General features: G+C 45.9%; 1 protein-coding gene across 10 annotated transcripts in view; it reads left to right on the top strand.

Annotated features, from left to right (window-relative positions):
* Positions 1-27,148, top strand: part of ITGA9 (integrin subunit alpha 9) — a 356,726-nt gene that overhangs the window by 187,302 nt on the left and 142,276 nt on the right. For all 10 annotated transcript variants that reach the window (XR_014232874.1, XM_082348371.1, XM_082348369.1 and 7 more), the window contains one exon: positions 8,443-8,519. Coding sequence is in view for 9 of the 10 variants with exons in the window: in XM_082348371.1 (XP_082204497.1) it covers positions 8,443-8,519 (77 nt within the window). In the remaining variant the exon portion in view is untranslated. The remainder of the gene's footprint in view (positions 1-8,442; positions 8,520-27,148) is intronic.

Genomic DNA, 27,148 nt, shown 5'->3' with positions numbered 1-27,148 from the left:
CCGCCCACACAAGCACGTGGAGTGTGTGTGTAAACAAGCGAGGGTGCACATCCGGTGGATAGTCTCTAGCTGGGGAAGAAATCTTAGCTTCTCTCTTGGTATCTTCTGGGATGATTCAGAAAATCAAAGGCCAGGCTCTTGCTACTTGAAATGTTACCTGGAGCCCATTCACATGATGTTCTTGCAGATAGGGGAGGAGAGGTCCCCCTGGCTTCCTCTCCAGTTTGAAGCCATCTTTCTCACTCCTAGTTGCCTGACTACGTCTGACTCACCAGCTTTTAGAAGCATGGCTAGGGACTTCCCTGGTGGTCCAGTGGTTAAGGCTTCATGCTCCCAATGCAGGGGGTCTGGGTTCCATCCCTGGTCAGGGAACTAGATCCCATGTGCTGCAACTAAAGGAGCCCGCATGCCACAACTAAAGATCCTGCGTGCTGTAACTAAGACCCAGCGCAGCCAAATTTTAAAAAAAAAGAAGCATGGCTAGAATACTCTTCCTTTTTTCTGACAGCACCAGCCCCTTTTTTTGAACTTGTTGGTTCTGTTTTCTGCCTCTTGTGACTAACAACAACCTTTTCTTAAAAAAATAAATAAATAAAAAAGAACACAGAAGATTCCAGGGTAAAAATCAAGGCAAAGAAACTCTGGCCCTTTAAAAAAAAAAAGAAGAAACGAAAGAAATTCTGGGGCTTCCCTGGTGGCGCAGTGGTTAAGAATCCGCCTGCCAATGCAGGGGACACGGGTTCGAGCCCTGGTCCAGGAAGATCCCACATGCCGCGGAGCAACTAAGCCTGTGTGCCACAACTACTGAGCCTGCGCTCTAGAGCCCATGAGCCACAGCTACTGAGCCCGTGTGCTACAACTACTGAAGGCCTCACGCCTAGAGCCCACGCTCCACAATAAGAGAAGCCACTGCAATGAGAAGGCTGTGCACCGCAACAAAAGCGTAGCCCCCACTTGCCGCAACTAGAGAAAGCCCACACGCAGCAACGAAGACCCAACACAGCCAAAAATAAATAAATAAATTTATTAAAAAAAGAAAAAAGAAAAAAAGAAGGAAATTCTGGTCCTGGAAGGCAGGAGATCCCTAGAGGAGAGTTGACGGCTGAAGTTGTAGAGGGACTTGAAATATGGCCTGCAAAAAGCCACCAAGTCTCAGGCAGACCTGGAAAGGACACTGGGAGGGTCCAGAGGCCAGGTGCAGGCCCAGGTGGGCAGGACCTCCCTGAGCAGTTCCTCCTCCCACTCAGTTCTTCATGGGGATTGAACTAGATATTCAAAATGTTGCCTTCAGGCAGCGGGGGCTGTTCTCCGAACCACAGGGCCATGGAGTAAACCAAAGGATGCCCAAAAGACAGAAGCATTTATCACTTCCAGGTTTTCCATGGGGGGCATGAAGCAAAATCAGTACCACATTTGTTGTTCAGAGGGAAACCAACTGGACTCCTCCCATGATTTCAAGATCTGAAAGGACAATTTATACAGACCCTGAGATAGAAGGAATTTCTCAGCTTTAATTTTACAAAGTATTTGTCTTTCATTTATTCTTGTGGACGTGCTATTCTTTAGAAAGCAAGTCTGTCTGCATGACCTGATTTTATTTTATTTTTTTATTTTTTATTTATTTTATTTATTTATTTATTATTTTTGATTGTGTTGGTCTTCGTTGCTGTGTGCAGGCTTTCTCTAGTTGCAGTGAGTGGGGCTACTCTTTGTTGCGGTGCGCGGGCTTCTCATTGCGGTGGCTTCTCTTGTTGCGGAGCATGGGCTCTAGGCATGCAGGCTTCAGTAGTTGTGGCGCACGGGCTTAGCTGCTCCGCGGCATGTGGGATCTTACCAGACCAGGGCTCGAACCCATATCCCCTGCATTGGCAGGCGGATTCTTAACCACTGCGCCAGCAGGGAAGCCCGTGACCTGATTTTAAATACCAAGCTATGAGACTCTTCCTTCCTTCATTTGGGTATAAGACTCAATAGAGCTGAAATTCCTGGGACCACCCAGGAATGAGGTCTTTAATGTGCCACATTAAGGACAATTTTGCCTTCTGGAAAAAGCATTAAAATGGAATTGGGAAGGAGAAACCTCTTACACTCAGGTCATGGCATTTACACACACACACACACACACACACACACACGTTTAATACTGTGCTAGGTGCTGGGGTCTGCAGGCATGAACTACCTATGGCTGGGGCCTCTGGGAACTTATGTGGGACGATGGGAGGAACAGCAGTTCACAAATGTCCCTCCTGTTGTCCAGGCAGAGACCTTCTGCAAAGTCAGATCGCCCATCAGGAAATGTCTCGCTCATTTTAGCTTACAAACAGCCTTGGGCTGGGATTTGAAAAGCATTAATTCCCACCCAATCCAATTGTCCTATTTTCTCAGGTCCCAGCAGACCGGTTTGCCATGGCAACCCTATAAACAGTGTCTAACCTACATCAATGATTTATATATTTTTAAAGCTAATATCACCAACTTCAAGAAACTGATCCTCCTCTGAACATGACAGCTGGAATAGACTAAGAATCCTACTTCCTGCTAGATCAGTGCAGATTTTTCCACTGTAGATTTGGGTGGGAGAAAATGGGCCCTCCAAGGCCTGAGCACCTGGGCGACTGCTTTTCTGAAGTCAGCCTTGGCCAGGGCAGCCATTGAGCTATCACACGCACCCAAGGTTGTTCTGGCCTTGGTGGCCACAGCTTTGTGAGAAAAACACAGCCAACTCCAGCCTCTGTGCTCTGGTTCAGAGCAAAATGTAAATTGAACTGAATTCATTGTCTTCTACCCTCCCCCCAAACCCCCTGGCCTAAAGGGAATGAGGAAACAAGTATCTAAATATTCTAGAACAGGAATGGGCAAACTACAGTCTGCTGGCCAAATCTAGCCTGCTGCCTGTTTTTATAAATAAAGTTTTACTGAGACACAACCATGGCCATTCCTTTACATATGTCTGCTTTTGCTCTAGCAACAGAGCTGAGCAGTTGTAGCTGAGACCATCTGGCCCTCAAGGCTGAAAATATTTACTGTCTGGCCCTTTACAGAAAAATCTGCCAACCTTACTCTAAAACAAGTAGAGTAAGGATTGGAGGAGAAGCTGGAGAAAGGATTTCAAAAAGAAAAGTGTATTCTCCAGGGAAAACTGAGATGAAGACTAGGGTGAGGAAGGAGCCAGCATGGAAATCTAGTCCATGAGGCTGGGGAGGCCACTGGGTGTCCAGACTGCAAAGCCCAAGGCAGGAAACAGTCATCTCCTGAGAGAAGGAGTTTAATCTCCTGTAAACAGAGAGGAATCAGAGATGATGTCTTTTTTGTTTGTTTGTTTATTTATTTATTTTTGGCTACATTGGGTCTTCTTTGCTGCGCGCGGGCTTTCTCTAGATGCAGCGAGTGGGGGCTACTCTTCGTTGCGGTGTGCGGGCTTCTCATTGTGGTGGCTTCTCTTGTTGCGGAGCACGGGCTCTAGGACATGCAGGCTTCAGTAGTTGTGGCGCACGGGCTTAGTTGCTCCGCGGCATGTGGAATCTTCCCGGACCAGGGCTTGAACCCGTGTTCCCTGCATTGGCAGGCAAATTCTTAACCACTGTGCCACCCGGGAAGTCCTCAGAGATGATGTCTTCTTAGCTCTGTTTCCATTTTCCAGAATGGCTGCTTCCAGGTTAAAAAAAAAAAAAAATTGACAGGGATATTCCAGTCAGAGGTCGAGGCTGGAAGGAGGTGGGAGAGACTGCTTCCAAGCTGGCTTGGGATTTGCCTGATTTAGGCAGCCAGGCTTGTGTTTGCCCAGAGGGTTAGGGAAACGTGGAGAAGCAGGCAGAGGAGAAGTTGGAAAATTGGTAGTTTGGCCCATTGGCTTCAGGGAGAACCTGTACTCTTTCCACTTTGTACAGGAGAGATATTTTTTACTTGCTCCTGGAAACTATGCTGTCAGCTAGCATTCTGAGGCTTCAGACTGCCCCCGCTTCTGCCCCAGAGAGATGTTTTTCAGTTCCTCAGGAAACAAAACTGTCACTTGCTCAGAGAGACGAATCCAGGTCCCAAGCACAGGATCTCTGAGTTTCAACTTCAGTCTCCAAGGTGGATGACACAGGTCTCTTGATTCCTTGCTGTCTTGATATTTTACCTATAAGACAACTTCATTCCCAGCCTGGGGAGGGTCTTGCCTAAGCCAAGGCTTTGCCAGGGCTTGGAATGCACAGCCACGTTTGTTCACACCATTACCCAAGTTAAGGGAGGCCATTAGGTTGAGAAATATTCCAGTAATCTATTTCTGTAAAATAAACTATCCCAAAATGTAGTGGCCTAAAATAACAGCATTCATTTTGTTCATGAATTTGAAATTTGGCAGGGCCTGGTCGGGGCAGCTCATCTCTGCTCCACATCATGGCAGCATGGTGGGGCTGGGGGACCCATTTCCACGGTGGCTGACTTCCGTGGCCTCGAGTTGATGCTGCCGGTCAGTTTCTCTCCACGTGGGCCTCTCCATGGCTTCCTTGCAGGGTAGTAGCTATAGTCCAGGAGCAAATGCCCCAAGAGAACTCAGAGGAACCTCTAGTACTTTTGATGACTAGGCTTGGAAATTGCAAAGCACCACTTCTCTGCAGCCACAAATCCACCCAGATTCAAGGGGTAGAGTATTGACTCCACTCTCTGTGGGAGGAATCTCAGAGTCACATTGTAAAGAGTGCAATGGGAGACATCGTGCATTGGTTTTTAGAAAGTACAGTCATCTACACAGAGAGAGATTCATTTTGATTCTCTCTCCATGGTCTTGTGCTGCACTGTCCACTAGGAAATCCTCATGGAGCTCACTCTTACCTCACTCTTACATACCATCATTGTCATTCACATTTGCTGGTGTAGACAGTGATGCACATTTGCTGGTGTAAACAGTGATGCCTAAAACAAGAACAGCGTAATAGCCACAAACTCCCACTCCCAGCTAAATGCTAATCTGGATTAACAAGAGTGTCACTAATGCTGTTATTTTCATTTTGTAAATGTGGAAATTGAGACCTGGACTGATTTCTAAGCTTGTGCTTTATCTTCTCACTATAGTTTGTGCTTAATTTTAGCTGGTCAGTGTAAGCACTCAACTAATGTGTATCTGAGTGTGTGTGTGTGTGTATGTGTGTATATACACCCAATTTTTGTGTGTGAGTGTGTGTATGGCAGACTCAGTGCTTGCCTTTGTTGGAAGGAAATTCAGCAGCACTGGAGGACTTAACAGCTAGAGAAGTTAGTTTGAGGGACAGGAAATAGAGAGCAGAGTACAAGGGAAAGTCAGACCAAGGACAGAGCTTGTAGCTCAGCAACAGTTCTTTGCTGGGGGGGGCTACAGCTTTGGTGTTGATGAGCAGTGTATTCTCATTGGCCCATGTTCCAACGGTCACCCCATCTCTCAGAGCATGTGGGGTCCTCCAGTGTGGCAGCTTCTACATGCTGGGGTCTGAGGGCAGGGACAGGGGTGAACAAGACCAATACAGTCCTGGAGCATCATTTTAGCAGGGGAGACAAACGGGAAACACGTAATGATAAAATTAATTAGTTACAGTCGAGATGAGCAGTAGAAGGAAAAGTGCATGAACTACAAGAACTTATGACAGAGCCCAAGCTCATCAGGGGCTCAGGGATGTGGTTTTGATTTGCTCATTGAAGGATGAGAGGACACGTACCAGGTGAACCCGGTAGAGGCATTTGGGCTCGGCATGTGGGGAGGCCCTGAGGTGGGAAGTTATACGGCCAGGCTGAGGGGTGGCTGGCACAAGGGAGCCAGGGTGACGGAGCTGAGGAGGGCAGGCACCTGATCTTTTCAGATTGTGTGCCACGGGATGGCTGTAGGTCCCTTCCTCCTTGTCAGTTCTCACCTGCTCCCCACCCCACCGCACCCCACCTCCAAAGGCTGGAAGTCAGACTGTCTCTTGCCTGTAAAATGGGAGAAACACTTGTAAAGAGAAGCCTGTCACCAGGGGCAGAGCTGGGTTTAGTGGAGCCTAAAGCTTATATGATTTGGGAGGAGAGCTTCTCTTGGGGAAAATCAAGTAACATCATGAATAGAAAGTGAGGTGCAAGGCCCCGGTGGGAGCGTGTCAGTGAAGGCCCTTCAGCCTGAAGTTTCATCAGCTTGATGGTAAAGTCACCTTTGGTGTTTCTCCTCATTTCTAACCTCGGAAAGCCTTCTTTTCCCACCTGAGATATTCATGCAGACCTCACATCCACTTATTCCTGTTTTCTCCTTGACTGAGATGGCAAATAAATCACAAATGCCTCCTATTAAAATCTCTTGGAAATTTGGCTCTCTCTTTGCCCCCAGTGTTGTCCAAAAGAACATGGGAATGTCCTTTTTTTGCTCAAGACTTTCATGAGTTTTTCCCCCACACTCATGGCAGGGAATGTTGGCTGGGACATATTATTCTTTTGGAAATGTGACACAGGAATATGAATTTCCATAAGCAAAGTTACTCTGCCTGGTTGGGTCTAGACTGTTCGTTGGCCAGCATGTTTGCTGGAGTTCACGTGGACGCTCAGAGAAGCTGCCTGGACTTGTCCTGTGGGAGGAGAATGAATCACCTGGAACTATGTTCTCTGTATGTGTTAGAGGGGGACCCACAAATATGAGTAGTGATGACAGAGAAGTTGAATAGTGAATAAATGACAACTGAAAAACGGCCACAGGCTCTTCTCTCCAAAATCCCGCCAAAGTGATCAAAGGCATGTAACTAGTGAAGAGTCTCTGTCGGTGTGGACTCAGGAAGCCTGCTGTTCACGGATTAGAGACATCAGAGAGACTGAGACCAGAGGGAAGGACAGACAAGCCCGCCGGGTACCACAGAGAGAAGAAAACTGTAACTCCTCCCCAGAGCTGCTCCTGATTCCTGGTTGCCCTCCACAGGTAGGCCCAGCTCAGGCACACGCTGCGAGCCCCCTGGAAAGATGTCGGGTGTGGCATAGTGAGCTTTAGGCCCCAGCACTGGATGGAGGCCCAGGAGGCCCAGCCTTGGTTAGAGAAAGGACACTCCGTCCTGATAGCTACTGGCTGCCCCGCCGAGACAGGATCCCTTCAGTCGGCTGTGGTGCCCTTGGCCTCAGAGCCTAATTGCCTTTGACTTTCCCCTTTGGAATTAAAAATTATAGTATGAACCCCTCCTTCAGGCAGAACCCATATCAAATACGGATTTTCTGCCTCGCCACGACAGCAGAGGGAAATGACCAGACTGTAACGTGGGTTATTATTCATTCCGATCTGAGAGCATTTAAAGATCATCTCAAAGATGGGAAGAACACCTACCTACCGTGTACCTTTCTTGAAACAACTACTTGAAGAAGCACTTGAGCAGCCTGAGAAACGAATCAGACAAGGGGTGCCCGCTGTGGTCAAGGCCACCCCTGACTTGGGTTTCCTTGTTAACTGCTGAGGACCCCTCGCCCTGCGGGACCTGGCTCCATGGGGGTGGGGGTTTACCGGAATTGTGATAGGGGCCGGGCAGCCGCTCGGCCGTTACCGCGAGACCCGGAGCGCGGCGGTGAGAGGTCCCGCTCCGCAGGGTCAGCAGGGCAGCGGTCCTCGCGGCGGAGAGTGCGGAGACAGGCGGATCGTGGCCTTCTCCCCGGGGCCCTCCAGGCCCTTCAGCCTCCGCCGGCGGGTGAGCTGGGGGCCTGGGGACAGGCCGAGGGCTGTGTCCTGCAGGGCTCCAGAGCCCTTGTCACTGGGCCCCGGCCTTGAGGCAGCGGCGAACCTCTGTCCCATGCCCACCTCCGCGACCGAATGGCGGTGGCGGTCACCCTGGGTCGCAGTCCGCGGGACCTGGCTCCCAGTTGGGCGGCCTGAGGAGCCTGAGGGCCGGCTGGGTCCTGGGCGCCTGGCTCCCTCAGCGATGACGGCTGGGCGGGGTCTGGGGACCTGGCCCTGCGGGCGCCGCCAGCTGAGATCTGCCTCCTCAGCCGGGCTGGGCACTGGCGGGAGGACCCGGGCAGGGTGACCGGCCCGCGCAGGGACCCCTCCCCTTAACAAGGCCTGGACCTCGGAGGGCAAAAGTTGAGCCTTGGGACCTTGCCCCTTCTTGTCAGAACAGAGACCAACATTTGTTTGGTGGACGTTTACGGGAACATCGTGACCTGACCATGACCCGACCTCAAGAACAAAGGATCTGACACCAAGAAGCTTCCAACAATTAACCCCGCCCCTCCCTCACCTTTCCTGTAAAAGGGCTTTGCTGAAAGCTTTCAGGGAGTTCAGGGTTTTTAAGGCATGAGACGCTGACTCCTTGCAGGGCCCTGCAGTAAACCTTTGTCTGCTCCAAACTCCGATGTTTCGGTATTGTTTGGCCTCACTGTGCCTCAGGCACACGGGAAGAATTCCCACTGATTTGGAAGGAAGTGGTTGGCTGTTATTTACTCATTTGCCACTAACCCTGTTTTGCTCTTCCTCTTGTGTCTCCCTCACAGACTGTGTTTGAAAGGAATTGCCGATCTGAGGACTGTGCTGCCGACCTGCAGCTTCAGGGTCACCTGTTACTCTCCAGGTGAGTCAGTGCCCCCTTCTTGACTTTGTCCTGGGAAGCTGTTTGTCCTGACTTAAGGCCCAAAGTCTGCATATGCAGATTTCCCCACCGAAGAGGGTAAATAGAGGTGGGTTTAAAATGAAAAGTTGCAGTTTAAGAAAATGTATATTATACTGTAATTTTAACAACAGGTATTATTTGGGGGGATAGTTTGGTTTTTGTTTTGTTTGCAGTCTCACATATCTCACAATTAGAGTTTTGTATTTCTAATTTCCCTGAGTATTGGTGATGTGTGTTTGTGTTGGGGGGTGTGTTTTATTTTTAATGTAATGTTTTTTTAAATTTATTTTATTTTATTTTCGGCTGCGTTGGGTCTTCGCTGCTGCGTGTGGGCTTTCTCTAGTTGTGGCGAGCGGGGGCTACTCTTCCTTGTGGTGCGCGGGCTTCTCATTGCGGTGGCTTCTCTTGTTGCGGAGCATGGGCTCTAGGCACGTGGGCTTCAGTAGTTGTGGCACATGGGCTCAGTAGCTGTGGCTCACGGGCCTAGTTGCTCCGCGGCATGTGGGATCTTCCCGGACCAGGGCTCAAACCCGTGTCCCGTGCATTGGCAGGAGGATTCTTAACCACTGAGGCACCAGGGAAGTCCTGAGGGGTGTATTTTAGGTTTACTTATTGTATTAAGTTGAGCCATGTGAAATTGCCAATATTTAACTGTTTGGGACAACCCCTATGATTCAGTTTATTATTATATAAAGGAATATGGGAACTACTATAAAGGTTCTTTTTCTTTTTTTCCCCACACTTAAAGCGTTGTGCTTTAACAACAAGTAATGGTTCTGCGGCAGGAGCAGGTGGAGGAGAGGGGCGGCTGTCCTGATCCAGGGGACAGACAGCCAGTCTCCTGGAGCAGGGCTTCCTCCTGCAGAACGTGAACCCTCAGCTAAAGGTGAACCTTCCGTAAAGGGCTTCTGTTTTCTCTCTGCCAACCTTTTATTTCAGACTTCTTGAAGGTGCTGGTCCTGAGTCATTTAACCACATTTCAGAGAATGGGTTCCTTTCGAGACAATTCCTTCTGAGCGATTGTTTTAGCCTCCATGCTGTTTATTACCATTTCTCAAAAACAGTCATCAGTGTTGATAGGTATCCTCTAAAATGCCATACTGTGTGTCTTAACTGTGAGAGTTAAGTTTGTGTGGAATGAAAGAAATATCCCATCACAAACCAGAAACTACACTAGGACACCTTTACTTCTGTTGATAAATAACCTATTATTCATCAAAGGAAAGTAATAGTAACAATTCTTTTTTTTTTAATATCTTTATTGGAGTATAATTGCTTTACAGTGGTGTGTTAGTTTCTGCTGTATAACAAAGTGAATCAGCTAGACGTGTACATATATCCCCGTATCCCATAAGATTCTTTTTCTTTTGTTTACATTTATCGGGGGAAAGGTGACATAACCGCCCTCCATCCGCCCCTCCGCACACACACAGATACTCTTCCAAACCTCTTAAATATTAATTAGCATTGCTTTTACTTAGGACTTAGTGTAGTAGATTAAAGTAGCACGTGTTGTGCCAAGCTTAGAAAATTATTTCAAACTGATAAGTGGGTATTGGAATTGTTTTAACATTAGTCAGAAGGACCTCCTGGGATTATGAGAGAAACCAATTCTAAAGAAGGTTCATAAGTTATCAGATCATGACTTTTAGTTTTAGAAAGGTCTTCCAAAAAATGTTTTAGGGGAAAAGTAACATGAAACAAAAATATGTAGATTTGTTTTATCTTGAGGCAGACTGTAAATGGTGGAAACTTATTTTGGATTGTAGAAAACTTCATGTGTTGGGAAAATGTTCACTTGCTCTAAGGTTAAATATTAGAAGAGTCCTGATGTTCTTGCAGCCCATTAGTGGACAGTCAAATCCATCTGTATTGCATTGTGCTCTTCATATGTTAAAATATAAAACCCGAGGCTCATGGTCAGTGAGGCACCTTATCCCTAAAGCTGCCTCCACTGCCTTACCCTGGCCTCTCAGGACTGTTGGGTCAGAGCCAGGTCTGTTCTCTGGGCCCAGTAATCAATAATATGGGAACAATTGGTGTGGTGGCCAGGGCCCAGACTCCCGTATGTATCAGCTAGCTAGAACCACAAGAACGTGCTGTATAACAAACTAGCCAAAACTCAGTGGCTTAAACCAGCAATCATTTATTCTCCTGGAACTGCAGGTCAGCTGAGAGTTGGCTGGTCCAGGCTGGATTCAACTGGATCTTGGTTGACTTGCTTATGCATCTGGGGTTCAACAGAGGGTAGGTGGATCTCAGCTAGGCCCAGGTGACCCAGTTCAGCTCTGCTTCATGTGTCTTTCACAGTCCTGCTGGAACCAGTGTCCTAGCCTAGGTGTATTCTTCTCATGGCATGGCACCGGTGCAAGAGGGCAAGCAGAAACATGCGATAACTCTCAAGGCCTAGGTTCAGAGCTGGTGCATTCTTACTTCAGCCTTATTCTACTGGTCACAGCAAGTCATATAACCAGTCTCAAAGTCGAGGGACTGGGAACTATTCTGTGCCCTTTTAGTGAGGAGAACTGCAGTCATACAGCAAAGGAGGCAAATTTAGGGAGGGGTGAAAACTGGAACCATAATGCAATCTATTCTACCATGTAAAGAACAGGGTCTCTGTGTCGCTTTCCTGGTGCCTTATAATTTTCAGGACTATTTCAGCCTTTCTTGCAATTCCATCTTCCTACAACTCAGACATGAGACCTAGAGATTGCGGGAGGAGGTTTTCCAAATCTCCAAAGTAACGTCCTTGGACCAAAGCTCTGAGCATCTCCCTAGGATGAGTTATTTCCCAGGAGGCCCCTTGGTCTCTCAAAATAGCCTTTTGGCTGGATCCCCCATTAAACAAACCTTCATTATACTCTTGGGCCCATAAATGTCCCCAAGGGAGCCATCAGAGAAACATTAACTGGTAATTGGCTAAGTAGAGATACAAAACCAAGCCCAGGGTTTAAATTACTTTGAATTTCCCCAGATCTTTGCACAGAGCCAGGCACAGAGAGAGAGAAGGCACAGTCAGTAAACTGCTCATGGAAGCCAAGATCTGAACTTGGTTGACAAAGGAAGGCTTGGTAGCTTGAACCAGAAGTGAGCTGTTTTGGTTATCGTGTAGCTTTTCTTGATTCATTACTGCCAGGGATGGGATGTACATTTCTTTATTGTTCAAGGCAGGGAAGACATGTGGGCCCCTCTCTCCCAGGATGCCCAGTGTGGTGGGAGAGGACAGCTGGGTGCTGTCAGTGCCTGGTCAGTGCTGGAAGAGAGGTAGATGGGTCATCATGGGGCCCTGGAACAGCTTCCGAGAGGAGGAATTAAAGACAATGCGTCCAGACATTCGGGGCAGAGGGAAAATGTGAGCAGAGGCACAGAGGCCTGGAGGGCAGGATTCCCATGCAGATCTGCAGGCATCTGGAGTGAAGGAGTCGGTCAGGAGGTATTTTTGCCATGAGCTCCTCTGCTGTAAAATCTTTGCCACAAGAGTTTTTGCTGCAAACATTTTCACCATGTAACTAATTGGCTATAAGGCAATTCTCCTGTAAAAGATAAAAAATAAAAGAGCATCATTAAACAGGACATAATGAAACATGAAAAATGAATAATGAAGGTTTAAAGACTTTATTGCAAAATACAAAATATTTGAATACATTTAAAATGTGATTCGTTTTCCCATTCAGCGTCACACTTTTTCTTTTTTGCTAAGATTTCTTCCTCCATTAAGAGAGGGATCAGTTTCCAAATACTGAGATGCACATTTGTAACTGAGCTTTGTGTTGTGAAAGCCTCTACACTGTTGTGTGTTCCTGGCATCTTGTCACATGTTCATTGATTGATGTTCCAAAGTTCATGGGAAATGTGGGTTCAACTCTCCACCTTCAAATATCCGAAGGATTTGCAAACTGATATGTTATCATTTTCTAGTAGAGTATGCAGTCTGGCTTTACCCTCTTTTATTTCATACTTCCAGTAAGTTTTATCACCGTGTTTCCAATCAAGTCGACATATGTAGTTGTTTTCATCCACTGCTTTAAGACTGCCTGTCTCCTTGTCACTGTGTAGAGTGTTATGAGTGCTAAGATATATGTAATATAAATCAACCAGTTCTTTTATCTTTTATGGCAAAATTGCCTTATGGTCAATTGGTTATGTGGCAAAAATATTTGCTGCAAAAATGCTTGTGGCAAAGATGTTTATGGCCAAAATACTGAACACAGTCCAGGAGAACACAGTAAGAGATGAGAGAGAGAGAAACACTGTATTGTGACACACCTATGAGTTTGGGTTTCATCCTGAAACAACCCAGGATTGTAGCATGAATGGATTTAACCTAATAAGAATGCGGGTAGGCACACTGAAGGGGTAGGGAGAGAGGAGTGGGGGTGGGGATTGAGATTTAGATGCTGTGGGTCATTGGGTTCTCTATTCCACTGAGTGAAAGTACAGTCCAGCTTGAGTTTTGAGTCAATTACTCTCTCTAGCATCTCAGTTCCTGCATCCCTGGCTCAGGTCCATGGAGTGGCCGCCCTTGGTCTCAGTGCAGGAGCACCTTGGGCAGGGTTGGGCTTACGAGAGATATTGTGTTGATCTCCACCGTGGTGCCTCCCCAAGGGCTTCAAAAGGACAATTTGGACAGAATTTTTGCCTTTTGTGCTGTCTTTAGAGCCTAGCTCTCTTGTTGGCTGTCATCCACTGTACTATAAGGTTGAAGCCAAGGGGTAACAGAGAAAAGTCCCTCTGACAACAGGGTAGACAGCACAGTACAAGGTGTTGTGGTGGGAAGCAGCCAAAGTACCCATAGACTGAGGAGCCTTTGTCTTGAGAAAACAGAGGGAAAGATATCTGGGAGTGATTGGGTCACCTCGAGTGGCCAGGGATCAAGCCAGGAAATGCTGTCTGTGACTGGGACTCACGGATGTTTTTATTTTTCTCTCCAGAGAGCATGAATTCTGACAGGCCTATTGTCTTTTAAAACAACCAACTCTTCAATTAAAAGTCTACAGTTTTTAATGGTCTTGAGCCTCGTTCCAGAATACACCATTTCCAAAATGTCCAGGGATAAGGATGAAGCTGTTTAGTTTCTTTAAACAGGACTGAAAATTCCATTTGTAAAATGATGCGACTATGTTTTGTTTCATCTGTCTGACTACTCACAGTACCTAAGAATATATCACATGTGATTAAGATAAAGAAAAGAGAAATACACACTATGGCAGTTAAGTTAAAAAAATTTTTTCTTTGATGCATCCTATAGGAGACCAGTGGAAAGTTCAGTGCCTTCTGGCTAGCCAACTCCAATAATGAAAGAACTCTTAAGGGAGGTAAAAAGGCACAGTAAGAATATTTATGAAGTTGGAAGAACCATCTAGTGGCCACATATAATGGTCTTCTGGTAGTAGCCTTAGTAAGGCTATTTTTGTGGTGTGGGTGGGGGACCAAGTGCATTTCCCAAAACGCTTGGCTGGGAGATGGGTGGCTCCATCCATGAAAAACCAGCCTTCAAGAGGAGGATCACTATACCCAGAGCGCCATTTAGAGTTTGAAACAAATCGTTCACCTTCCTAAAAATGGTACAGTGACCAAAATCATCAACTGCATAGTATAGCGTAGAAGTAAAGTTGTCTTCTTTTATGAAGGGGAAGAGACCCCTGTTTATTGAGTTCCCATCATGTATTAGGTACCCTATACTAGGACTCTAGGTACTATAGTCCACTGTAGTGTCTGCACAACTGCACAGCTTCGGGCAAGTTGCTTCACACCTCTGTGCCTCTGTTTCCTCTTCTGTAAAATGGGAGAAATAATAGCAACACATTATTAAAGTTGTTTTGAGTACTTAACGAATTAAAACATGCTTCCAAAAGCTTGGCATATAGTAAGCACTCAGTAGATGAGAGCTAGCATTATTATTTCATTTAATCCGGTCAGTGACACTAAGAAGTAAGTATTATTACACTCTTTTCAGTGTGGAGGACACAGAGGCTTAGGGCGGCAGGTGACTTGCTCAAGGGCTCATGGTGGTCGGGGCTGGGGGTGGGGATTAAAGCTGGGAGTGTCCAATTCTGCATCCTGCTCTCTTCCAGTACACTGGCCTCAGTTGCTGAGGCTGGCTCTGGACCAGAAGGACCAAGGCTGGGGAGCTGGGGGAAAAGTCTTCCTCTGTGTGAAAAGCCCCAATTCAGAAAGGAGGTGGATGGGTAAAAAAATCCATCCTCAAAGATGCCTCCCATCCATCCCCAGTCATGCTTCCCCTGTGCTGTCTGACATGTGAGGCGCTGTTCAAAAGCTTTTCTCGCTGGAGACCACAGACACCAGTCCTGCTGGGCCAAAATGGTGGTCCAAGCATCGAGTCAGGCTATTCTTAATACATGTAGGCTGGATTTTTCTCTCCTTGGAGGGCCTCAGATTTGACCGTGAGCTTGTGGCTGGCATGTCAGCAGTTTCCTCAAATGTAATATCATCACTATTATTATTATTATTTTATGAAGGAAGATGAGTGGGAGCTGATCAGAATCTCGGAAAACTTTTGCCCTTACCAGAATATTAGCCATGTGATTCATTATTTATTTTTTTTCCTCCACTGTCTTTCCAAAATCTGGGACAAAAAAGTGCAGAAGTTTGTTGATCAGGAGCAGCTGGCTTTTGTAGTGGCTGTTTCTGGAATCTCTGGAAATAGGAATGGTTTTTTTCAAAGGTATGTTCTTGAAAGAAAGGTGAAATGCTCCAATGAATAGACCCTTTTGAATGAGAGTAGGATTCCTCATCCTCACTCTCCTCTCTCCCTTGCTCTGATGGGGGTTCCCTAGGGAGGCAGTAGGTGTCTCCCCCACATTTCAGGACCACATCAAGGATGAATGGGTGTGTGGGTGGTCCTTCTGTTGGAGTTACCTAGGCGGAGGGTGAGATGTAACCCCCTGGGAAGGTGACCAACAGAGTAAGGCAAACAAAGAGCCATTCACACACTGGAAGAGGTATTGAAGGGTGCAGTACTTTTCCAGAATACTTCTACTCAACTGACAAGAAGTGATACACTGCTGGTGTATTCATTTATATGGCAGATATCGATGGAGCACTTGCCATGGATGTACCAGGCTTGGTGAAAACAGTTAGGGACAAACTACTGCACACGATGCTCTTGGTCTAGAAGGGGAAACACACATGAAAACAGTAATTATAATTCACTGTGATCACTATAATCATGGGAACATGAGGGAGTTCCCTGGAAGCACAAGGGAAGAGGCCCACCCTGTCTGAGTTTGAGTCCTCTCCAAAGCATACCTTGAGACAAGGATTTGAGACTAAATTTGAGAGTGCAGGGAACAAAGGTAGAGGAGTAAAGAAGTTTACAGGGAAGCCTGCCTATAGGGTGCACCATACACCTGTGTATCAGTTAGTTATTGCTATGTAACAAATCACCCCAAACTTCATGCCTCGGAAAACCCACCATTTATTCAACTCCAGATTCTGTGGCTCATCTGTTTGGGTCTTCTGGTCTCCTGGGCTCCCTCATGGACCTGCAGCCAACTTCATGTTGGCTAGGTGTCTCTGTTTGGGGGTCCAAAATCTAGAACACAGTGCACAAGGCCTCATGAGACCTATTATAGAACTGGTCTGTTTTCACTTTTTGCCACATTCTGTTAGCCAAAGCAAAGTCACAGGGCCAGCCAGATTCAAGGGATGGGGAAATAAACTCTGCTTACCGCTGAGAGGAGCTGTGTGTCATAAGACAAAGGATGTGAATAGAGAAAGGCTACCAATCAGCCCATCATACCCCACTACTGTAGGGGATACTGGATCTTCATCCTGCAGGGAAACACTAGGGAACGGTGGGAAGCACACAGCTTAAAATTATTGCCTCTGAGGGGTGAAGGGGCTGGGGTGCTTGTACACCAGCTATGGAGAGTCATTGGTTGAGCACTACTCTGGGTTTGGGTGTGCCCTTCCAGCCTGTGACAGACAGCAGCTGGGTCTGGTTCTGAAGAAAGGTCCTCAGCTACAGAGATTCAGACACTGGCAGCTGGAAGTCAGCAAGATCATTTGAAATAGTCTGAGGGGCGTGGCAAGGGTGTGGACGATGTCTTCTACACCCACTTTCTCAAAGAATCTCAGTTGATGAATTCATTCTGGAATTTCCAGCAGGAGTGTCATACTACCTTTTGACACCGAGGCTTCTTTCCACTAACTTGCGGGGAATGCTTGCTTTCCACATTTCCAAACCCCTAACGTTCTCCATTACTGTGGTAACTTGATTTCCTCTTGTATGTGTCTGCAACTTACTCCATTTCCCCTTCTCTCCCGAGCGGCACTGTGTATCACCCACCTGCTGAAGGGCATTTGGCCGTAGTGAAAACCCATGAGCCAGGTACAGGACTGGGAGCTTTGTTCCTGTTTTCCTGAGGATAACAGCAATGGCAGGTGAGGGAAGTGTCCACGGCACATCCCAGGCAGAGAGGATCGGGCCTCTGCCCGCTCCATCATCCCAGGAGGGACCTGGGTGGAGCTGGGCCAAGCAACTGTGCTGCTTTGCAGCCCTGGCTCCAGCCCAGCCCCAGGAGGAGCACAGACAGCGACTCCACTGTCCTACACAGTAACTCAGGCGGGGTGGAAAGAAGCCCAGCTCGAAGCTTCTTCATGGTTGGTGGTTCTCACGGATAGCATAGCATTTCAGGTGCAGAACAAGAAGCTGATAGGCAGGGATTTGAGTCACTTTTCTGAGGTCAGAAAGAAAGCTCAGTAGCAGTGGCAGGAAAGAAAACCTGCTGGGAGGTTCCTGAGGCCAAGTCCAGTGTTCTAGCCATTAGACCTGTGGCCTCTGTCTTTAAATAGCCTGTTTCTTGCTCCCACTCTGACGCGCTGCTAACTAGTTGGAATGACTTTGGGGAATACCTTCCTATCTCCAGGAGGATCTGATTTGTAGTTTCCTAAAGGGTGGACCAGCCTTGGTGTGAGGCCTCACCACACATGAGCAACAGAGATCCATCCCAATGAATATTGGGTTTCAGGGACAGCCCTCCCCCTGCTGAGCAGATACTAACCAAGATTTTCCATCTGGATGGTAAGAGGATGGGGAACCTGTAGAGGAGCCTTGAAGACAGAGCTGAGGGGTAACCATGGCAACCATAGAAGAGGCTGGGACGATGCTCACAGCTCCCTCCCCAGCCACCCAGGAAGGCTGGATCTACCTGACAGGTGTACCTAAGAAAATATTATTTGCTAATATTTTCCTTGGCTTCCAATTAGAGCCAACCATCAGAGGTTTTATGCGTAAGCATCTTTCCAGCAGTGCCAAAATGATATGGCTGTCGTTTTCCTTCTCACTGGACATTCAACCTAAGAAAAGGATTTACCAAAAGAATGTAGCAAATGGATCCTTCACTTCTCTCAGATCAAGAGCAAACGGGGGAGCCACATGCTGTTGGGTTTTTTTTGTTTTGGTTTGTTTTTTTTGCTAAGATTTTTGCAGTTTATTCTGTGTGACTGTGGTGTTGGTCTCTTGCCACAAACGCTAGACTCACCCATCCTGGGGCGACTTAGTTACTGGAAGAAAAGCCAAATTCCAAAGATGCACAGTTGTTTTGTTTTCTGAAGTAAATCTTCCCCCACACATATTTTTCTTGCACATGCCCTCTTATTAGCATCTCTCCCAAATTTGTTTAGAGCCACCTGATATAACCTCAGGCAAATCAGAAAGTGGCCCTGCTTCTCTTGGTAGGTGGAAAACCAAAGACCACTTTGGCTTTCTCCCCAGAGGTCACCGCCCCTCCCCCCAGGGCCAAGGTGACAGGCTTAGGTAGAACATGAGCTGCCCATAAATCACAGCTCATTGCAATTGCCATGAGAGGGAAGGTACTAGGTAAAGAATGTCTAGATTTTATGAGCCTTCCTCCCTGACTCCATTCCAGGTGATCTTGATCCAAAAATGATGAGGCTGGGTGGAGGCTGTTGGTGCCACGCCCAGATCGTTTTATGGTACAGGTGCCCCATTCCCAGCTGCCATTAAGTGTCCCCTGCCAAGGCTTACTGCTGCCCTTCCTCTTATCTTGCCTCATGGAAGTCGCCTTGCCTGAGAGGTTACACCCATCCTGGGCAGCCCTCTCCAATGACTGCTGATTTAAGGTACAAAAAGCCAGCCTCTTGCCTCAAGTGCCAGTAACTCTATGCTGTGTTTTGTGCTCCAGAGCCCCCTGTGAATCAGGCCAAGGCTAGACTCTACCCAAGACCACCTTGGTCTTACTTGCTCAGACTCTTCCCCACTCCAGTCCTGCTTCCCGTGGCATCCCTCACAACCACCCGAATCCTTGCTGCCAGGGAACCCCACCTGAGATGCTGGAGAGCTCACACTTCACCATCTGTTCCTTCTCAGATCTCCTGGCCAGGAAGTCTGAATCTTTTTCAGAACCGTGAGTTTCAAAAGGAAACCAAATTCAATGTATTTATCAGATATGAGTGGGGGAAAACAGTTGCTGGTGGGCTTCTATCTGCCCTCTTGGAATTGGAGGGTTTTTGGATTTTTAAAAACCAGGACTGTGGAGTGATGAGTAGGAGGTCCCTTCAGGGGGTGAGTAGGAGGTCCCTTCAGGGGGTGAGTGGGACTTTGTGTCTTTTAGGATTACTTCTGGTTGCTTCTTCCCCAGGACTTTGTTTTTAAAGAGGACTATCCAGACGCAGGGATAAAAGGAGAGGGGCCCCCTGTGAGATACAGCTTTCACTGCACAATGTCCTCCATGTGGGAGCCAAGGGCAGATACAGGCCTCAGGGCATAAAAGTCACATGCTGCTCGGGTGAAGTGAGCAGCCTTCCTTGCCAGGAGCGCTGGCTCTTTTTTGAGAATGTTTACTGTGATAATGAGATTTGAACAAGAGGTAAATGCCATTGTTTCAGCCCACAGTTGTGTTTCTTCAAGGGAAAAAAAAGACACATTTTTTAAGTTTTCATATATTTTAAAATTTATTTATTAATTTATTTATTTATGGCTGCGTTGGGTCTTCATTGCTGCACGTGGGCTTTCTCTAGTTGAGGCGAGCGGGGGCTACTCTTCGTTGCGGTGTGCAGGCTTCTCATTGCGGTGGCTTCTCTTGTTGAGGAGCACGGGCTCTAGGCACGTGGGCTTCAGTAGTTGTGGCACAGGAGCTTAGTTGCTCCACGGCTTGTGGGATCTTCCCAGACCAGGGATCGAACCCGCGTCCCCTGCATTGGCAGGCGGATTCTTAACCACTGCGCCACCAGGGAAATCCCAAGTTTTCATATTTGTTTTCTGGAAGAAAATTGTTCTTTGTGTGGGAGAACACAATTCATTTAACCTCCTGAGCCAAGAAGGAGAAAATTCTCATTTACGCACCTCTCTCCAGCTTCCCCAGGTTCGTCGATTTTAAAGATGGCTCATGGTTAGACCTGGAAGAGTAGGATTGAGATGAAGGAAACCAGCAGCAGTTACAAATCTCTTATTCTACACCTTTCAGAAATGCACGTCTTCCTTTTCCTCCTGGTGTCGGAGGCTAAGCATGCTGTCCATCCCTCCCTTCACCTGGCCTCTCATCGTCATTGGTGACTCATCAGCACTGAGTTAGTCCCTCCCTCTCACCTGCCATAGGACACAGGTTCCTAACCTGAGGATATGGGTTCATATCCTTTTGGTGGTCTGCACTTTGAATTCATGGGGTCTGTGAATTTAGATAGGAAAACAATCACAGCTTTATTTTCACTAACTTCAAAGTAAAATTTAGCATCGTAGTCAATTGTCAATGTAGACGACAAAACAGAGTAACATTAGCAGGACCTGTGACTGTCACACATAGAAATCACTGATATTTTCACATCAAGTTACAATGTTGCACGTATTTCAAAATATCATTCACATTCATCTCTACTTCAAAGTTATGGTAGCTATGTGATCTACCGCCAAACCTTATTATTCAGTGTTATTTTAAAAACCCATATTCATAAACCACATATTTTTAAACATAGTTATCACTGTATTTTTGTATAGCTGGTTTCTTTATAACTCTATTTTTCATTTTATGCATTTAAAAACATTTTGAAAAGGGGTCCGTTCACTTCACTAGACTGCCAAGAGTATCTGGTGACAAAAACAGGTTAAAAACCCCTGTTCTAGAAGTTTTCCCTGATTTGGGGAAAAGATACATGTTGGAGAAACAAACATTTTGCTCTGCTTACCGGAATAGACAAAAGATTTTTATTATAATATCCAGAACTGAGACTTTATTATAAGGCTGGTGTCATATTATTATACATTTTTCTCTTTTTTTAACGTGGGACCAAACTTAGAAGCCGCTGGAGGAAGTGTTTCCCTGACCCTGTAGCTCCCAGCGTCTGTGATCGCTGGTGATGAAGTAAACATTCATTCCTTGTTTGGGTTTGTTAAAGACACGGGTAACTGTCTATCACAGCTTTGATGAGCTCAAGAAAACCAACGCTTCAGGCCCAAAGCAGAGAAACTGGGCATCGTGGTGAATGTGGCAGCCACTTTGTGCACAAATGGGCACATATGTGGTTGTTTGAAGTGCTGCATCTGGAGTGTCTATTCTTGTTTCTACCTTTGGGGACCCAGGTGGGAAGAGCCACTTTCCTCTGGCTCCTATGACTGCTCACCTCACAGGAAGAAGGTTCCAAATCAAGGAGGCTTGTAATTTCAATACACTTTATTGTCTGTGACCATTTACATCCCCCATTTGGTTCTTGAGCTAGAAACAGGGAAAAATGATGGCCATGATAGAGTTATTGTGGAGGGACCACGGTGGCCCTGCCGACTTGGGCTCTCTTGAGTTGTCTGGCCTGCCAGCGTCATGAAATGCAGGTTTGCTTCTTGTGTTTTAAATGTATTGTGGCCGAGTTTAACGGGTGGTGTGTGTGGTGCAGGGTGGCACTGGGCCACTGCTGATCAGGTCATCCATCGCTGCACACCATCCCCGTCATGACATCAGACCTCTGGGCAGCCCGCAAATTTGGGGAATTCCTCTGCCCCCCAAAGTACTCTTTGTCTTTAATCCAGTTGTTACAGTGAGTGAACCTGATTTGTTCCAGATGTTGTAAGATTTAGTGATTCCGGAAACTACTCCTCAAGTCGAGGCTGATGAGGATTTGAATTCCTCTGTTCGCTGGAAACCAGCAGTTCTTTTCACAGTTAAGCAGATGGGGCAGGAGGAGGGAGCCTAAGCTTCTTGGAGGGGCAGGGAGGGCCCTTGGGCTTCTCATGTCTGCCTTGTTAGAAAGAAGGTAGCCTTTGACGCAAATACTGATTCTATAACTAAATGAGTTATTAAATGAACCAGAGCTGGGACCACATTGATGCTAGCAAAATCAGTGAGAATATAGACATGTTATTTTTTTTTTAAGTAACACATATTTACATGAACGATCTGAATGTTGCTAAGGAAACCACTATTTTAATTCAGATCACCTTAGTAAATACTTTTCTCTTACTTTATGAGCATAAAACCATCCAAAGGGGGTACGTATGAGGGAAATAGAGGTATTTCTGGTTTCACATAAGTGGTTTTCAAAGCAGAAATTCACTCCCAGGAATCATTTCCCTGACCCGCTGTAAACTTTAGTTGACATGCCTTACAGAGGTGCCCCGTGATCTCTGTCTGGAGTTAATAGCCATGTGGGTCTGTTTTGCATGATTAGAAGGGATTTATAAAGCATGGCAAGATGTGAAGCACATCTCAAACTCTATGTATAATAGCCCACTGTTGGAGAAGGTTGAAACCTACACCCATACAGATAGCAAATTCTGTTTAACAGAGTATTATTGGTTTATGCAGTTTTTGAGGATGTAAACAATATGAATATTAAAGCTCCTTAAAGTTATGGATTTAAAACAAAAGCAGAAATTAATTAATGTAGATTGTTGCTGTTTAGATTTTTTTTAAGTGTATTTGAAAGTAGACAAATGCCCATATAGATGCTGATGGGGGTCTGGGACAACCTGTGTAAGTGACCCAAGGTTTCAGCTGCAGCCCAGCCAGGTGACTGGGGTGTGTATCCAGGGAAACCAAAGTCAGGAGGAGAAGCCGAGTGGTGACAGAGCTATGTGGGTTGGACACACCTGAGAAGCAGGTGGGTCCCTGACCTGGCACTGAGTTTTGAACAAAGCAAAATAGGTTGCAGGGTATAAAATGAGGGGATCCTGAGCTGGTCGGTATTAGGATCATCAAATGGGTTAGAGCAGATGATTGTGGGGTGAGGCTGTAAACCACAGGAAGTTTCCCCTGGCCTGGGCTTATGTGGGGCCAGCTGTAGGATAACCACAGGACAAGATGAATAGTTGGGCAAAAGTAACAGCTCCCACCATTCTAGAGTATATTAAAATATAAAACAAGGTTAGATTTGATTTCTTAAATCTATTCAAAAGTGTACATTTTAGGTACAGTATCTTTTTTGGGCATTTCTTGGTGATTCTTTAGACCAAAAAAAATGTTTTTCCAAAAAAAAAAGTGATATCTTTTTTGGTGGTCTTAGTTAATAAAATAAATTCCTAAATGTTTGCCACAATAGCTAGAATCTTCAAAATCAGGAAACTTTAATGACTTTTCATGGCCGTGAAAATTGGTATTTGGATTCTATATACTTTGATGTTTCAGTGAGTTCTATAGGAATAGGCAGTAAAACTAATTAAACTAAGTAACTAACTAACAAAGTAAAACTAACTAAAATGAGCCAGCAATACAAAAACAGTTCCCATCCCTGTAGGAAGGAGGAACTTTGGAGCTTACACTGGAACATCCCGTGGGGACTGAATCCTTTGTAGTCCCTTGCTGGGACTCAAGGTTTCCTTGTCCAGAGTTCCATCACATGAAAATTGGGGAAAGGATAGCTTCCCTAACTTATTGCAAGCTGAGAGTAAGGGACTAAGAACCTAAAAACGTAGTGCATTTATCTGTTCCGCAGCTTTCTTTGCTCTGTTCATAGGAGCCTGACTCTGAAAAACTACATTTCCCAGGCTCCTTTGCCAACAGGCTTCCTGTTAAGTTTGGCCAATGAGAGCACTGTTGAGAGGTTGAAGGGAGGGAGAAGGAGAAGAGTCAAGGTATTTCTCCCCAACCTCACCCACTTCATGCAGCATCTCTGGTAATAGCTACATCCCCTCTGTGCTCTCAGCCTCTTCTTGGCAGTCCCAGCTCTGGTCACAACCTCCTCCCTCAGTCCCTCCAGCTTCATGGATAATAGTTACTTCTAATCTCTGGTTTTCCTCATCTCCCCTTGTTTTCTCTTTTGGCTCTTCTAGCACCTTTGTTCCTAGTTCCCCGTTTTAATCTCTTCCAGTGAACTACCTGGCATGGACTCTGTTTTCCTAGCTGCACCCTGACTGATACAGTGTGTTTGAATCCTGGCACTACCACTACGTAAACTGGTACTACCACTAATTACCCAATAAGTTCCTAAGTCACTTATATCACTTTGTACTCAATGTCTTTGCAAAATAGGGAGGAGATTGCTCTGTAATCAATTCTGAAGTCCTTTTCAGCTTTAAAAGACCATGAGTCTCTAAACTTTGATCTTATAAAAATGTGTGTATCACTCCACGTCTGACTCGGAGATGTTTTTTATCATTTACTCCCCAGGACATGGCTTAGCCTTCATAATACTCTATGTGTACAGAATATGGTGAAGGCATTCCCAGTGGCTTCTTACCTCTAAAGGCTGATGTTGGCAGCTTTTTCCTTTGGAGACATAGAAATGTTGGGATTTTGAGAATGAGTTTTTATACAGTTTTGTATAGATTGCTAAGGAGTTGCCTGTGTCACAGAGGAGAGGCCTCCAGTCTGGCTCTTTGAATGCAAGTGCTTCTGTAATGAAGAATCTCAGGGGCTTTGAAGCAACTCTCAAATGCAGCAGTAGGCTTGACTGTAAAAACTCTCATCCTGTAGAGGTGAACAGAGGCTGAAGACCAATCACTATAATGACATTCTAGGACAAAGTGGTGTCAACACTTGCGCCTTGGAGGTATTGACAGCTGCCTTCCTGGGTTGGGAAGCCAAGGACAGCCCCTTACAGAGTGCCTGCCCTGCAAAAATGGGTTCAGAAATTTGTGCTTGCTGCCATCTGTGTCTTCTCGAATTGGTCCCTAGTCATTCTCCCCAAAGTGAATTGCACTGGGGAAGCTCAGAAATATATACTCCTCAGATTCAGCAAGGGTGGTGTGCTATGTGACTTACCTTAAGGTGCACTGGTTTAGGGCAGGGACAATATTAAAAATAGGTAACAACCTGCACAGCAGGCATACCTACCTGTTAGAAGCAGTCGCCAGGCATAGACAACCAGAACAGCGCCCCTGGTGCAACCCACTGGCGGTCAGCCCTGGGTTAGGGGTGTGTTCAGTCACCCATACCTATGTTTCCTGGAACCATGGGAAGAAACGGAGACTGTGGCATCTGAGGTGGATCCTTGTGACAGTAGCATGAGAAGGAAAGTGAACAGGATGTGGATCACAAGGAGTGGAGTGGGGTTTCTCCAAGGCCTGGAGCCCCTTTCAGATGGTCAGAGATAACAGGATTAGCTGATCTGACCTGCCAGAAACAGGCCTTATTCACCAGGTCATAAAGCTGGCATAGGGCCCCACCACAGGCACTGTCAACGCTGTCAAATCCCTTTACCCTTATGTGGTGGTCTGGTGTCCGGCTCCCAGAACTGCATCTCTCTGCCTACTCTACCCACCGGGTAGCAGACCAGGTAGCAGGCCAGAGGTGCTGGGAATAGATGCTCTCCCTTTCCCACATCATCCTTCAACCAGTGACTGGAGTCGGCACATAAATTCTTCCTTCATTGCACAGATGCGACAACTCAGGACGTTCCTTATGGCCTAGATCTGCGTGGTTTACCTCCTTTTCCCACCACATCACATGTAACCAATGAGGTTCCCCTGCCCAGTGTACAACTTGGGGCATCACATTTTGGTAAAAGTCAAAATTATCTTCTGGGGCAGGAAAGTACATATGTGGGACACCTTGTCTTTTTTTTTTTTAATTTTACAATATTCATTACAGCATTTTATAAGCAAGTGAATTTCAGGAGCTAAATATTATCAATTTTATGTCTTTAAATACTCAATTTTATTTTTACCCCAGTTTATTTTCCCTAGACCTCTACTTTGCAAGTAACATGAGCAAATCTGTGCCATTGAAAATTAATTACAGACAACCATATTATATGTTAAAAGTACAATACGTAGAATTTGCTGAGAATCTAGAACAGTGCTGACCAATAGGCTTTAAACTTTTTAAACTTTCTGGTAGCCACATTGAAAAATTAAAGTGGAACTAGTGTGACAAATTTTGTTTAGTGTATCAAAAATCATTTAAACATGTAATTAATACTAAAGCAGTGATTGAGATTTTTAAATCCTTTTTTGTTTTATTGCACTAAGTCCTCGAAATCTGGTGTGTATTTTACACTAATTCAGACCTGCCTCCTTTCCAGTGCTCAAAAGGCACATGTGACCAGTGGCTACCATATCTGACAGCACAGGTCTAGAACATACTGTGTTGTCTCACTTAGTAGATGAGAGAGCTGGGGTAATTATACACCAGTTCCCATCAGTCATTGTTTGAGGGCTGCTACAGGGAATGTCAGGGGCTTAATTCTTAGGCATTTAGCTGGCCTGCAGCAAAAGGTCCTCCGGCAAAAGATGGGGATGCTGGCAGATGGAATTGCAGCCTTGGAGGCTGTAGTGATAAGACGCCCAGGGACAGGAGCAGAACCACCCATACATAGCCTACTATGTTTTGCAATACCTTCACTTTGGTGCCTTATTATTTATTAACAAATTATTTGCAACACACCTGGCATTGGTGACTCAAGATAACTGTTAAGTTTACTGGCCTAGAGGATAAACTCAGCACTTCAACATTCAAGGTCCATGGGAATCTGGACACAGCCTACATATTCTATCAGTATTGTCCTCCTACACATGTTATTGCTAAGAATGTCCTTTTCCTGCCTCTTTCCATGTTATTTCTGAGTCACTTCCATCCCTTTATCTTTTGTTTACTTTTTTCTCTGCTTGGAATGTCCTTCCTATTTGTCTGTCCCCCCATTTGCTCCTCATCCTTTAAAATGTGCTCATTTTCTACATCTCTTAGGGAACTTCTTACAGCAACGTCAGTCTACAGTGATTTCTTTGCTCTGGATTTCTCTTGCCTCTTATACTGCACCTGTTCTTTTGGCATGACTTGTCTTATCAGCTTCATGGTGCATCTCCTTCACATAATAATCAATTTATTTGGTGCCTTGTGCTCATATTCCTCATAGGAAGACATCCGATGAACAACCGTGGTTTTATGTGGTTTTTTTCATGTTTGTAATTTTAAGCACTAATAGTTGAAAAGCTCTGATAGTTGTCAACAAAGTGCCAAGAGGGAGATTGTCCAACAGAGCTGCTGAAGGCATCTGGAGTCATCCTGAATGCCTCCACCAATTTCAAGGAAAATTGTCAAGAGGAGAAATAAGCACTCACAATAGCTTTTGTAAAGAGATGACACCAGCAAGTATTCTAAATATTCTAAATGGTAAGAAGGCAACTACGGTTTCATTTCTCATCCTATACCCAAATAAGTTTTATGTAACTTTTATACCGTTTA

Source organism: Balaenoptera borealis (assembly GCF_965194805.1).
Source record: "Balaenoptera borealis genome assembly, chromosome: 12".
NCBI classification, from domain to species: domain Eukaryota; kingdom Metazoa; phylum Chordata; class Mammalia; order Artiodactyla; family Balaenopteridae; genus Balaenoptera; species Balaenoptera borealis.
Note: the sequence above shows the minus strand (reverse complement) of the source record. Positions and strands in the feature narration are given on the sequence as shown.